The 14,734-nt window shown below is 49.0% G+C and overlaps 1 protein-coding gene across 1 annotated transcript in view; it reads left to right on the forward strand.

The window, feature by feature from the left end:
• LOC147707531 (dynein axonemal heavy chain 5-like) overlaps positions 1-14,734 on the forward strand; it is a 1,425,553-nt gene that overhangs the window by 519,282 nt on the left and 891,537 nt on the right. Inside the window, exon 34 of the mRNA XM_086925656.1 lies at positions 309-401. Within this exon, the coding sequence (XP_086781782.1) occupies positions 309-401 (93 nt within the window). The remainder of the gene's footprint in view (positions 1-308; positions 402-14,734) is intronic.

Consider the following 14,734-nt stretch of genomic DNA (forward strand, 5'->3'; position numbering starts at 1 on the left):
ATACACTGAACTTTAAAACAAATGAATGGCTGAAATTCAGAGTTCTTTATAAGCCTAGCAAAGTTTACACAAAAAAGCACCTGGCTGAAAAAAGGGTTAACAGCAGGGGGGTTTGGTTTAACACTGACTTACCGATAAACAATTGAGTATTAAAAGAATGAAACTACTAACCTCTACATATGCTTTTTTCTGCATTCCACCATTTAGCACAATGCCTCAGACACCCTTTGAAATGCTTTCATGCCGTGAGCTGTGTTATCTGTTTTTGTGTCTTTAATATCACTAAATTAGCCTCTTTTTGGAATTAGGAACTACCTCGGGAAGCGAGGCGTTTTGCCAAAGTGGACAGAAGCTGGGTCCGAATGATGCGAGCTGCATTTAACACCAAAAATGTGGTGCAGGTAAGAGCCACCCCTGCTTCAATAAATGATGTCTCATTATGAGCAAGGCATCCATTTTGCTAAAAGGTTCACCTTGCTAAGAAAAGCCTCAGTTACTTAAAGGTAAAGTGAGGTTCAGCAATGGAACGCTAACTTTGCATTTGGAGATATAATGGTGCTAGACAGATCTGTCAGTCAGTCCAGCCTTTTTGTAAGAGACCTATTGTGGCCTACCAAATACTTACAGGAGCTTACAACCCACTCATTTGCTTACCAATGGTTGGCTTTATTGTCGCTCTCATTTGCTTGCTTCTTCCTTGTTCCAGCTTGTCAATCACTCCTCTGGAGCATAACCTATTTACCATCTCTGATTGGCTGACTTCTGTCCTTCCACTGCTCACTTTTATGGAACTACTTTTTACAGTTTGTTTATGTACCTTATGATAATGCATGTTTTTCCAGTTCTCTCCCTCTTATGCTCTCCTGTCTTTATGTTGCTGTCTCTCTCGTGTTGCAGGCTCTCCCTTGTTTGGTTTTCTGTGTGTATTTCCACATGCAACGTGACAATTCTTGAGAGCAGAGGGAGTACCTGAACTAATCATTCTGCCTCTGCAGGTGGAAACAGGCATTTGCAATGCAATCGGTCCCCTTTTGGGACCTTATATGTATTTAGCAATGCAGCATATTAGCCTGGGTGCTGAAACATCTACTGTTCTTTAACCTAGAAGCTAACTTGCCTGCTGAGAGGGAAGGAGTGCACAAACCCTGCAGAATGTGTGAACGTCTAAGACGAGCTAGAAGCAGCTGACCACGGAGCTGAGGGTCCATCTGCCTAGAGAGAAATGTGCGTGTTCCTGTATTGGAGGGCAGTTTTTTCTTTGAGCATCTGCACCACAGCACTTTTGTGAACTAGGAGGGCGACACTTTTAACCCGTTAACCGTGGCGGTAATTCCGCCACGGTGCGGGCGTTTCCTTGCGCGGGCGGGGCCTCGTCGGTTGTTGGACGTGCGCAGCACTACGAAAGTAGTGCTTGCGATGGCCAACGGCAGTACGCAACAAGTTATACACCCGTTTTTATTTGTGATTCGAAATAAGAAGCATTAACCCTTTGTAAAGTCGGAAAAGCTTTCTTAACTAAAGTTAAAGCTAAAAGTGATTTAGCGGATAACAAAATACTCTTTTGCACTTGCAAAACATATTTATACATGATGGTTCAGACTACGAACGATGAACTGCTGAAATTCACCTATAAAATTAGCAAGTGTTTGCCAAAGTGTTTTTCTCCTTCCCCAATGAGCGATCCCATTTTACAAACCCCACTGCTTGACAGGAATCAAGTTGCAAGTGAAAGAATATTGATGATAAGGATAATGACGTTAATGAAAGAGGATCCCTTTGCACATGCCCAGCATACCAGAGGCCTTTTAGATGTAAAATGCCTGCACATGGAGTAAATGGTAAAAAAGACAAACACGGTTTTAATTAAAATATCTAAGCTAATAAATGTGTGCTTCCTTGTGAATTTCTCGTAGAACACGGAGCTAATAGAAATATTTTTAATGCACTCAGCTGAGCGTGAAGCATTGCACATATTTCTTATGACAGATGTTGTTCTTTATTTACCGTCTGCCAATTGAAATCAGTAGAATGATTTACACACCTGTTAATATCTTGATATTTATATACATATACTGTATGAATTATAAGTCAGAAAAGTAAAAATTACACTATCCAGAAGAGGCATGGGTGGCAGCTCTGCCCGAGATGAAATTCCCGCTTAAAACTCTGCGGTGCCAGTTGCAATTGACAAGCTAGGTCATTGTGCCTTGTGTGATGTAGGATTTCAAGGCGCTAACCACCTCCCAGAGAAGACTGCAAATGACACAATATGATTGCTATATGCGCGATAAAATGTGTAGGTGCATGTATTTGAGTAATTTTTTAGGAGGTCTATTTTGTCCCATCGTTGGTAAATTTCCAGGTTTATGCACCTCAATGAACACTAATGAAGCTTATTTTACGTGCATATACTTGTTTTTACAGCTGCAGATTTGCTGTAGATTGCACTGGGATCAGTACAGTGCAGAACAAGTGTAGTCACTGTAACTGAGTTTTCACTCGCCGCTGATATCTGCAGCGATCTAAAGGTCATGGTGGCATTCTGTAATTCTGTAATCGTTGCCCACACTAGGAGTGTTGCGTGAGGCGCTATGCCACATTATTAATTTGAGGGAAACAGATCAAATATGAAGTGTGCTTTTCCATTAAAATCCCCACCTGTCCCCAAATATAGAATCGTCTTTGTGAAAAACTAAACTAATGAACATCATTGAAAATTAACCTAATTTTGGAGCTAAATCGCTTTCTGTTAGTTGTGGCCTTGTTTTAGTACATTTTAGATCGGTGCTTTTGAGGAGAAACTACATAATTATTTTTTTAATTAATTAAATATAGTAGAGGCACTTGAGCATTGTATTAACTCTATAAGCCACAAATTGAAGGGCTGCCATCAACTGCTATAGAGCCAGGCCTTCATTTGTCTTTAAAAGGTTATTTTATGCGGCACCACTGTCCCGTGTGTAAACATGCTTTTTAGGTAACACAAAAATAGGCAGCAATTACGATTGGACCCTGTCGATTCTACCCCTCCATGTTGTGATCTAAATTTTTTCTTTCCAAAATCGGAGTTCACTACTTGCCCAAGGGACCCTGGAAACACTCACATATAACATAAATCATCCCAGCATAAAAGTATTGTACATTATACACTTATTGCATTAAGCAACCTCCTAGGAAACATGCTAGCATTAATGACCCCAGACTTTGAAAACCATGCCAAGAGCATAGGGAGGGGATGTGGCATAACGTCACAGTTCCAACAATTTACCCTTTGCCTTCTACTGCCAAGCTGCACCAATGTACATTTGGAAATCAGAGGGAAAAAACAGACCTGGATTTGCATAAATACAAGACCCAATAACTTCTCAGGTCAAAAAGAGCGACAGTTATGTATTTACCACGTGCACTCCTATGTTCATGTTAATTTGCTTATAACTACATGCATAAGACAAAGTGACATGCATTTGCACCAAGTTTAGGGGACACTCTCCAGGCATCACACGCCATTACTGGACTCAAATGTCTCTACAAACGCCACATTGTTTCCATCCATATATTAGTGAAGTAGGCTCTACTTTTAAGTCTTGAAAGGATTCTCTTAACTAAGCGAGTGTTCACTATGTATGTCAGTGGGGAGCAGAAAGATGTCCCTTATATCCCAGGCCCACCCTTGGTGGGGGTTCTCACTACATTTAAGAACCACGATTAAGTAGTTACTCTAGGGTGCTCTAATGCATCTGAAAAGGAGAGTAAGGGCGATACAACATGCCCTGAACTGCGCTCAAATAGAATATATTGAGTAGCCAAAGACGGTCCTGCTGTGTTTTTTTGCTCTAAGACCTAGTGCAGCAGAATGTCTTTCAATGCACTTTTTTTAAGAGGTGTGCCGTTACCTACGCTCCCGCAATTATTACAAAGCAATCACGTGTTCCTTAGTGCAGAGGTCTTCAAACTTTTGTAGGTTGAGCCCCCCGAGCTGAATTTTTTTAGATGTTGGGCCCCCCCACCACCTGACAGAAATTTCTGGAATTGACCGCCACGCGCACATTCCGTACAGGGGTGAGTGAGGTGAGCATATGAATTTTGGTGTGCATGTTAGTGCAGAGTGGGATGAATTAATGTATGGCTAGTGGTGGGCTTATTGGGGTGAGATTACAGATGGAGCAGTGAGGGGGACAGGTGAGTGAAGTGTCATGAGTGCAGGTTGAGTAGTGTGCTCTTGTGACTGCGGGGTGAGGTACAGGGTGAACAGCGCAAGTGTATTGTGAGTGCAGAGTAATCACTGTGAGTGGAGGGTAAGAAGGGTGAATGATGTGAGTGCATGGTGATCAGTGTGAGTGCAGGGTGAGTGGGTGAATGGTGTGAGTGCATGGTGATCAGTGTGAGTGCACTGTAATCGCTGTGAGTGCAGAGTGATCACTGTGAGTGGAGGGTAAATGGGTGAATGGTGTGAGTGCATCGGGATCAGTGTGAGTGCTGGGGAGGGTGAAAGTGAAGGGTGAGAATGAGGAGTGAGTGGTCTGAATGCAGGGTGCATTCCCAGACACTTCAAGTAACTCAGCATGTTATTGACGGCAGCGTAGGGTTTCAAATGTGTTAAACCATTGCTAATATGGCAGTAACGAGGGATCAGGGTGGAGGAAATAAATAATGTGCCGATCCCTCAACAAACTTGAAGTCTTATGATTAGGGTTGCCAGCTCATTATTTTTATGTCACAGATGGTATAAAAATAAGCCTAAAGCTGTATTTTCAGCACTTGTCTGTGCAGACTTTGAACAGCAAATATAAATAGAAAAAACTTTTAATTGTTTTCTAGAGTTGCATGAATGATCCATGACTGATAATAAAAGGGAACAAAGACAGAAAAGTCACATTACAAATGAATACATACTTCTTATTCATAACCATATTTAGAAATTTGCAGGCTGTTTAAATAACACATGGCTGGCTTGCATTTTGCGCGCCTGCCTGTGCAATTTTAAAAGAACCTTTCAAGGACGTTTTAAGGATTTTGGGGCCTGTGGGCCAAATGTATTTTCGGGGTCCCATTTCGGACCAGCTTTGATTCTACGATCCAGTCTCCGCTCTTTCATGCCTTCTTTGGTCAAATACTAAATGTGTGTACATTGGATATTCAGGGATAGTGATGTGTGTTTTCAGTATGTAACACAACAGCAGTTCAATAATATTACTGCAAATAATCCGTCACACCCTTCCATTTCTCATATGTGAGGTCATGTATTGATCTAAAATAAACTTTTTACATGGATGTTGCATGACGCATACACATTTTGTCTGCAAAATGTCTGTAATAGACTCTTACACATTAAAAATGAATGATAGAAACATGCTATTTACAACATACAGCAGTAGCCACCTAAACAAATGTGGGCAACAGCCTGGATGTATGTATTAATTTATTTGTTTGTTTGTTCTCACAATTTAAGAAATGATTGCTCTGCCTCTTATTTCCTAGTTCTGGCAGAGTTATTTTTGTATTTTGATATCCAGGAATGCACTTTTAACCGAAACTACCAATTTGCAAATATTTGACGTTCTCTTCCATCCAATACAGGTGTTCACATTACTTTTTGAATGTACATCTTGACTTTTGGGGATATGTACGGCTTTTTTTAAATTTATCTTACATGAGCATTGCTCCCAGTGGTGTAGCAGCTGCATTGGTAGCATTAGTCTCTGAACCTCTGTTAAATTTGCTGGTTACTGCACCTCAATTCTACCTTTTGTTAGCTACCCAGCTAATATCACATGCCTATTTCTATTGCTTGCAATTGGGTCCAAGGAGCACTTGCTGTGCCTCTGTTATCTAACTCTCCCAAGAGGGGGTTTATTTAGAGCTGAAATGCTTCAGCTGCAGTGGGAGGCAAGGGGTCTCCTCTGCTAAAACCGAAAGTGTGTCTGTTTGTTTGCTCCCGTTGTCAGCAGAGGAGACTCCTTGCCTCCCACTGCAGCAAAGCATGTCAGCTCTATGAATTAACCCCCTCCTGGTAGAGTTAACTAGACAAAAGGACGGGCATACCGGAGTTATCCACGAAGAGTTGCGATGGACGCAGGGAACAAGGGAATTAGAGAGGAGTGGCGCCCCCCCCCCCCCCCTGGGATGGTGTCGCGCCCCCCCACGGTTTGAAGAACTCTGCCTTAGTGGGTAAGATTCATATGCAATAGGCTTCACAGCAAAACGTGACTAAATTAGCTGCACATACCAATCACATATGCGATAGCAACATAAAATACACACATAAATGCATAGAACACACCACCCCAGGAAAGGATGCAGGGCAGAGAGTCCTGCCCACGATGGACAGTCATAGGTTCTTTTCTGCGCCAGAACGCATGACTGCAAGATTAAAGAACCTATGCATGCACAGAAGCTGCAGTTACACCTCGTGCTTGCATCGTACTTAGCATTTCTTGCATGAAGCAGCATCACACTGTTACTTCCCTCGCCTGAATTGAGACTCGTGCACTTTTCCCACCCAGAAGGCGGCTTCTCATCGTTAGCCATGATCTTTGCCTATGCCATGAAGTACAAGTAACAACAACAAGGACCACGCCCAGCATGTTGACATCACCGAATCGGGCAGCGCTACCCTCTTATTGGCTGAACGGGGAGAAAGAGGCTTAATGAGTTTAAAGTACTTCTTATTAGATGTACTTTTCTATTTTTAAAAAGGTGCTCTTGCCTTAGTATAAATGTAAGCGGTAAATATGCAATGTCATCATAATTATAGTTGGACTGTCACTTTCAAACATGGCCACTTGGTTTACTTAATTCGGCCCGACTAGTTGCGTTCGCTGAATAACTGCACTAACAATAGCAACAAGCATTTGCAATGCAAGAGGACTTGCATTTACGAGAGACCTATTGCATTGCAAATGGGAGTGCGGATTGCGTGTGGGTGGGCGTGAATAAGGCATAAACAGCGGGAGTGGAGGGGAATGGGAGAGAAGGCACGGACAGCGGGAGGGGTGACACTGGACCAAAGTAGTGCTGAGGAAACATGCAGTAAAAGGGCCAATAGCCGTGGAAGGAGACATGGACGTCATAAGGCGGGACTAGCAGCCTGTAAACCAATCTGAAGGCAGCATATAGAAAGGAGAAAGCCACAAGCCAATGAAAAAGTGGGTGAGGGACTGGGCGGGGCTTCTCTCACCTATAGTGTATACTGCATGCCTCGCAAAGCGAGCAGTGCGTGCTCTGCACCGCTAGGCAAACGCTAAAAAGAAGCAACAAGACCAATTTATTTGTGCCTGATGCTCCACAAGAACACCACGTGGAAATTGACACCTCTTTTTCCCTTTCTTGGGGGGCGGGGACTTAAAGTCTCTGACAATGCAGCTAATGGTAAACTCTGCCCTTGGCTTTAACCACTTGGGCATTATGAATGTGCCCGCTGCATCTATAGCACTACTTCAAAGGCTCTACGTATGTAAAAGACATATCTATGCAGCCAGTCTCAGGGAAAGCCTTAGAGGCCTTCTCCTTGTATCAGACATTTGGGTTACCATTTTTATAGGAAGAAGTGAGGGAATGTTGTATGGTTTGACTTTGCTATTTGTAGTACATTCACATGTTTTCTGTCACATAAATGTGAGGAAACTGTGTGCCTTTTACCACAGATTTGATATATGTACGTAATTCAAGTTTAAAAATAAAAATCACTGCCTCCAGCACCATGTTATTATGGGACAGGACGACACCATGTGGAAGAAATTTGCTGGTGCTTGAGAACAGCGGTAGCAGGTGGGGCTAGTAAGGAGACCTGCTTTACACAACCTGTTGGGGTGAGATATGCACCGTGTAAATCAGGGGTCCCCAAACTACGGCCCCCGGGCCACATCTGGCCCGTCTAATCAACTGGAGTGGCCCACTTAACGATCCCAAACAATCCTTTGCTTCTTGTCTCATGCGGAGACACGTATTCCTCATTTCCAGGTAGCAGGCGGTTGGCAGTCCAGTTCCAGGCGACCAGAAACCGCCAGGGCGTCTCACAGCGCTTCCGGGGGAAATCGCTTAACACAGAAGGTCCCGCCAACACAGAGCTTTGGATTGATGCCTGTCCTTTGCCTGCTTCTACGCAAGTAAGAACCGTGTTTTCTGAGGCCGTGTGTTCGCGACCTTTACTGAGGGTCTTAGACACCGCGCAGGAGCGCTATTCTGTGTTTGTTTTGACACCGCGTTGGAGCGCTATTCTAGATTTGTTTCGACACCGCGCTGAGCGATTTACTTGGGGTTTGGATGTTTGTTTGGGCACAGCGCTGGGGCACTATCCTGAGTTTGTTTTGGCACCGCGCTGGAGCGCTTTAATTGTGGTTTGTTTTGGCACCACGCTGGAGCGCTTTACTTTCAGTTTGTGACAACGCGCTGGGGTGCTTATATGAATACTTTGGACACCGCGCTGGAGCGCTTTGATTATGCGCTGGGGCGCTTATCTTTTTTCGTTTCTACACAGGAGCGCTGTTTTCTAACTAACCACTATGGACAACTTCTACTCCTTAGGTGTTCCTAAGCTCAAGGTAAACGCTGTTAACCGCATGTGCACAAGAAGTAAATATAGAGAGGGCTTTATCTGTGCCCATTGTAATCAGGTCTCCCTTACTTTCCCTACCAGCCCGAGAAGAACGGAAGAAAGACAGACAACAAAATGTCGAAACTGAGAGGGCGTGGTTTGGCGCCGACCGGGATGGCCGTGTGAGCGTGTAGCTCCGCGCCGAGTCCCGCAATTTATCCTGTGATTGCAGCCTGCGGGACATCTGGCCGCATAAAATTCGCCTCGTAGGGTGAATACTGCCCGGGGCTGAGAGTTTGGCTGCTGGCGGTGCCTAGGGAGCCGAGCGGAGACGGTGATCCGTGGCACGGAGGTGCCCAGCCGGGCACAAAGGCAAGATGGCGGTGTGAGGGTCCGGAGTGGACCGAGGACTGTGGGCGTTTGTAGCTGGGGACCTGGTGGCTGCCGTGTGGAGCGTGGGTGCAGAGAGGCGCCTGCGGACACTTTCGGGTCCGAGTGAGGGGCTGAAGCATTGTCCCCCCCGAATTGTGGTTCCTGAGACTCCTCGCGCCCTCCCCCCTCCCCCTCCTGCTTGCTGTCCTGAGAGCTGGCGCAGGACGGACAGACCTGGGGCTGCGGCGCCTGCGGCGAGCGGAGGGCGCATTTATAGAGCGCTGGACTGAGGCGCCTGGTGAGGCCCGCGCTGGCAGGCGGACCCGACAGCCTAAGGACGCTCTGATGCGGGCGGGCGGCGGACATTGGAGCCGCGGTTGCTGAGGGATCGGAGCTCACGCAGCTGGGGACCCGGGCACTCGGGCGGTGATGTCATGCCTGTGAGCTCCTGAGACCGAGTGGAGCCCTGCATTTTGCCCGGGACCACAGGGGCTTATTTTATTAGCGGGAATCGCCCGCCTGGATTGCTGGGACTGCGGAGGTGAGACGCTTCTGGAGCGAGGTCTGTGGACATTTTGTTGACCTGCTGCAGAGTCCTGGTCAGGGGCCGGCGTGAGTGGCCCCGGGGGGCTCCTGCCTCCTTGCCTGGAGACCCGTTGCTGCCCGGGAGGCTGGAGTTAGGTGGTGACCCAGGGCTTTAATGGTGGCACCGGACTACATGTTACTGGTGGTGGCTGGAGCCGGAAGGTGCGTTATGGTGTCACGGCTGGAATAGGGCGGACTTGGAACTGACTTTGCCGAGGTGTGGGGTACCCTGTTGTGTGTCACCGCTATCTTCCCTGAGAAGGCGCGACTGGTGGTGTGACAGGAAGGGATGCTGTGGTTGGAGGAGCTGCTTCTGGTGGACTAGAGGGGGCATCTTCCGAGCACAAGATGGCCGCTGCGGGCGGGGTTCTGGGCACGCCGCCAGGCCAAGACGACGCGTCCACTTCGACTCCACATGGAGGTGCCCAGGCCCTACAGGATGACACTACGCCGGAACAGAGGCTGAACTCGCGTCTCGACGCTATCCTGGCCGCGATCACCACGACTAAGGAAACGCTGCACGATGATATTGCGCAGGTTGCCACGGGACTAGGCATCCTGAGGGCCGACCACTCCAAGCTCTCGGATAAGGTGAAGGAACATGAACAATTACTCCTGGACTTGAAACCTGCTGTGGTGACGGCGGAACATAAACTAACGGATATTCTTGGTCGTTTGGCGACTTTGGAACGACGGGCGGAGGATGCGGAAAGTCGTAACAGACGGAACAACGTGAGGGTGGTGGGCCTTCCGGAAAAGATCGAGAAAGACGACACAGTGGCGTATATGGAGGACTGGTTTAAGACGGTGGTAGCGCCGGAGGGGCTTTCTCCTTTCTTCTCCCTGGAGAGGGCACATAGGGTCCCGGCAAAACCGCCTCTGGAGGGCCGTCCACCCCGACCGATGGTGGTGAAACTGCTGCACTACAAGGACCGCGACCTTTTGATACAAAGAGCGCGATCCCAGGGTCCCTTCCAGGTGGACAATAGCAGGGTAACAATCTTTCCGGATTATACACAGGAAGTGCAGAGGCACAGGGCATCCTTTCTGTCAGTTAAGAAAGAGCTGAGGGAAGAGGGGATTCAGTATTCCTTGCTATTCCCTGCCAAATTGCGGATTATCCTCGATGGCAGGACACACTTCTTCCAAACTCCGGACGAGGCCTGGTCGTGGCTAGAACTATACCGTGCTGGAACGGACCGCACGAATAAGAGCGGGAGGGAAAGACCAAAACCGATCCGGATCAGGAAGTCGCAGCGCATTCGCTCACGGAATAAACTCAAGCAGGCCATGCGAGATGCCCAGATGGCGGAGGACAAGAAGGGGGCTGTGGCTGCAACGGCAAGCATTACGGGTTCACAGCAGGAAAGAACGTCGGAGGGATCAGCTTCGGAGGAGAAGGGTGAGAAATCTGGAGGCGATGAATCGGAAACGGGGAGTGCCGGGGGCCCGGTGGTTACCCCACAGACTTCGGATGGAATGTTTAACGAGTAATGTTTCGATGACTCTGGTAACCCCGGGGTGCCTGCTGGGACTGACTCTCCGGACTTTTGGTTTGCGGTCAGGTATGGGGCTGGGCAACCAGTATGGGACTGGGGCGCAGGGTGGGAGCTCTGTCTGTCCTGGTTCGGGGCCCTATCACCCTCTTGTGGCCCTTAAGGCCTTTTGTGGTGGCGACCACAGATTAGCGTGAGTGTGTGGTTTTGATGGTTTGGAACGGGACTGAAGCTGGGTTATTAGGTCCTGTCCTGGGGAGTGGGGTTTGGGGTGTTTTGTGGGGGGGTTGGGAAGGGGGGCGCAACTGCTGCAATGCGGGATACCACATTTTATTGGTGATACTGGGCAGAACTGTCTATTATGGGGTCGTTACCTAATGTGAAATGTATTACATGGAATGTCCGAGGACTTCAGACAATGGTGAAACGTCATAAGGTGCATGCATACTTGGTGAGGCGGGGAGTGCAGATAGCAATGCTTCAAGAGACACACTTAACTAAGAAAGAATGTGGAGCCTTGCAAAAGAGATGGCGGGGTCAAGTGTTTGGCACAACCTATTCAGCATTTGCCAGAGGGGCCCTAATATTGGTGAGGTCACGACACAGCGGGTAGACCCCGAGGGTAGGTATGTGGCGGTGGAGGGGCGACTTTACGGTGGAGAGGTGGTCCTATGCAGTGTGTATGCCCCCAATTGTGATCAGGCCCGTTTTTTTGACGGCTTAACGAGTTCGCTAGCTCACTTTTTAGCTGGCCCGCTCTTATTAGGGGGCGACTTTAACTCGATCACTGATGTGGTACTAGATAGGTCACATCCGCCGTTGGTCGACTCCCCAGTACGCAGGCTGGCGGCTTACAGGAAGGATTGGCAGGAGAAGTGGGGATTGCTTGATGTATGGAGGGAGCAGCATCCGGAGGCGAGGGACTACTCCTACTTCTCTGCAGTGCACGAACTGCATGTTAGATTAGACGCAGTGCTGTGTAGTGGCACTTTGGCGACGCTGGTGTCCAATACTGAGTACCTGGCTAGGACCATATCGGATCATAACCCCCTATTGGTGACAGTGCAGTGGCAGCGGGCTAGGTCGGCGGTCCCGTCATGGAGGCTGAGGCCTGAGACACTGGAGGATCTGGTGTTCGGTGACATGGTTCAACAGGGCATTGACCGCTACTTTGTGGAGAATGAGGGCTCTGCCACGTCGCGCTCGGTGGAGTGGGATGCAATGAAAGTGGTCGTGAGAGGTGTGTGCATGGGTGGATTCATGAATGCGCGGACGGCGGTCTTGAATGATTTGGCGAAAGCGGAAATGAAGTTGCGAGGCCTGGAACAACAGAGGCCTGACTGGCCAGACCTACAGGAGAGATTGGTGGAGGCAAAGGAGGTGGTGGCGACTGACACTGAACGGCTGCGGTGTTATGACTATAAGTTGTACAATATTAAGGTGCATGAGGAACGTGATAAAGTGGGTGCGCTCCTTGCCAAACTTGCAGATCCAGAGCCTAGGGGATGCCCGATCATGAGTATAAGAACAGACGGGGGGGAGGTGGTCTACTCACAATCGGCGGTGCTGGCGCGCTTTCAGTCGTACTATACGGGATTGTATGAATGCCGCCTAGATGTGGAGAGGGATGAGATAGGCGACCACTTGGCCTTGCTCCCACTGCCAGTGCTGGACAGTGAGGATGCCAAGGAACTAGGAGGTCCGATAACACTGGCTGAGGTCCGAGTGGCTATTAAACGGATGGCTCGGAATAAAACCCCAGGGGTGGATGGCCTGCCGATAGAATTCTATGCTAAATTTGTTGATACCCTAGCGCCAAAATTAGTGGTGGTGTATGCGGAGGCCAAGCAGCGGGGTTGCCTGCCTGAGTCAATGAGGGAGGCCCTGGTGGTGCCACTGCTGAAGCCAGGCAAAGATGCGTTGAGTGTGACTTCTTACAGGCCGTTATCGATGTTGACGGTGGATTACAAGATTCTGAGCCGTATCCTGGCTACCAGGTTACTGCCGCACATGACGACACTGGTGCATAGGGACCAGGCGGGGTTTATTCCGACTAGGAATACCTCCATGAATATACGACGGCTGGTCCGAATTTTGGACTGTGCTGGGTCTTCGGCTCTTGATTCCGTGGTGTTGGCAGTTGATATCGAAAAAGCTTTTGATAGCTTGGAATGGAAGTATTTATTCGAGGTGCTGCTGAAGTTTGGAGTTGGGGAGGGATTCCGGAGTTGGACGAGGGTACTTTATGCGTCGGCTAGGGCAAGGGTACGCCTGGGCCCGTTGATATCTTCGGCTTATCCTGTTTGTAGAGGGACGAGACAGGGCTGCTCCTTGTCGCCCCTGCTGTTCGCATTGGCGATGGAACCACTGGCGGCGCAGGCGCGGACAGGTGCCGTGTATGGAGGGGTCGCGCAAGGGCCGGAGTCACATTATATATCGTTATACGCTGACGATTTGCTTCTGTACTTGGCTGATGCTGAGCGATCTTTGGAGGGGGCGGTGGATATGCTGGATAGATTCGGTCGGTTGTCAGGCCTTAGGGTGAATTGGACTAAGTCCTGTATATTCCCACTGCGGGCGGACACGCCCTGCCCCTTATTAGCGAGGGAGGTGGTGTGGGAGCCCTCGGGCTTCACCTACCTCGGGGTGCGCATTTACCACGAGGCGGCTGACCTGCTGGAGGGGAATGTAGGGCGTTGTATACGTGCGCTTAGGGGCAGCATGACTTTCTGGGCCTCGCTCCCCCTGTCGGTACTGGGCCGAGTAGCGCTGCTAAAGATGGTGGCACTCCCACGGCTGCTTTATTATTTTCGAACATTGCCGGTGTGGATTCCGCAGCGGGTCTTTAAGGAACTGAGGACGCTGGTGACTGGCTTCCTCTGGGGCCAGGGCCGGCGGAGGGTGGCGCTGGAAACTCTGATCAGGCCTAAATCTGAAGGGGGAATGGCAGTCCCCGATTTTGAACTGTATTACTTGGCGGCACAGCTGCAGATCCTAACACAGAATGTTGCTCGAGAATTCAGGGGTCCTGAGATTGACCGTGGTGTTGGTATTCCAAGGTGCGTCCTTTTTTATATAGTCATGCAACAGAAACTAGATTTGAGGGAGCTTACGGTGGAGGAAAGGATGCTTAGGTCGTGCTGGCAAAGGAGCTTGAAGAGGGCGAGGAAAACCCGGCCGTATGCACCGGAGATACCGCTGGGGATGTTGACAGCGCTACCACATGGGGGTGACTGGTCGAGGCTTCTGGAATGGGAGGAGTTGGGGCTACAGATGGTGGGGGACCTGTACATTGATGGAGCATTGGTTCCCTATCAGGTGCTCCAGGAGCAGTTTGGTTTGCCGGACGGTACCTTTCTGTTGCATGCGGCAGTGGTGACAGCGCTGCAAAAGCATTGGGGGGTAGGGCTCGCTGAGCCGGAGGTGACCTTGGCGTGTCAGTATGTGGTGATGGCCGCGGGCACTGTTAAGGCAGTGACATGTCTCCACATGAGAATGTTGACCGAGGGGCTGACACCGATGCTGGCTTTGAAATCGCGATGGGAGGATAGCATAGGCAAGCCCATTCTGGACACGGTCTGGAGTCAGATCCTGCGGCGGACGTGGAAGGGCACGAGGAACGCACGATTTCAGCAGGTACATTTCTTTATATTACACAGGGCGTACCTGACTCCGGAGAGGTTAAGGCGGTACTTCCATGTGCTTGACGCAGTATGCCCGAGGTGCTTGGCTCCCGAGGTTGACTTGG

The sequence above is a fragment of the Lissotriton vulgaris genome, chromosome 6 (genome assembly GCF_964263255.1).
Source record: "Lissotriton vulgaris chromosome 6, aLisVul1.2, whole genome shotgun sequence".
Classification (NCBI taxonomy): domain Eukaryota; kingdom Metazoa; phylum Chordata; class Amphibia; order Caudata; family Salamandridae; genus Lissotriton; species Lissotriton vulgaris.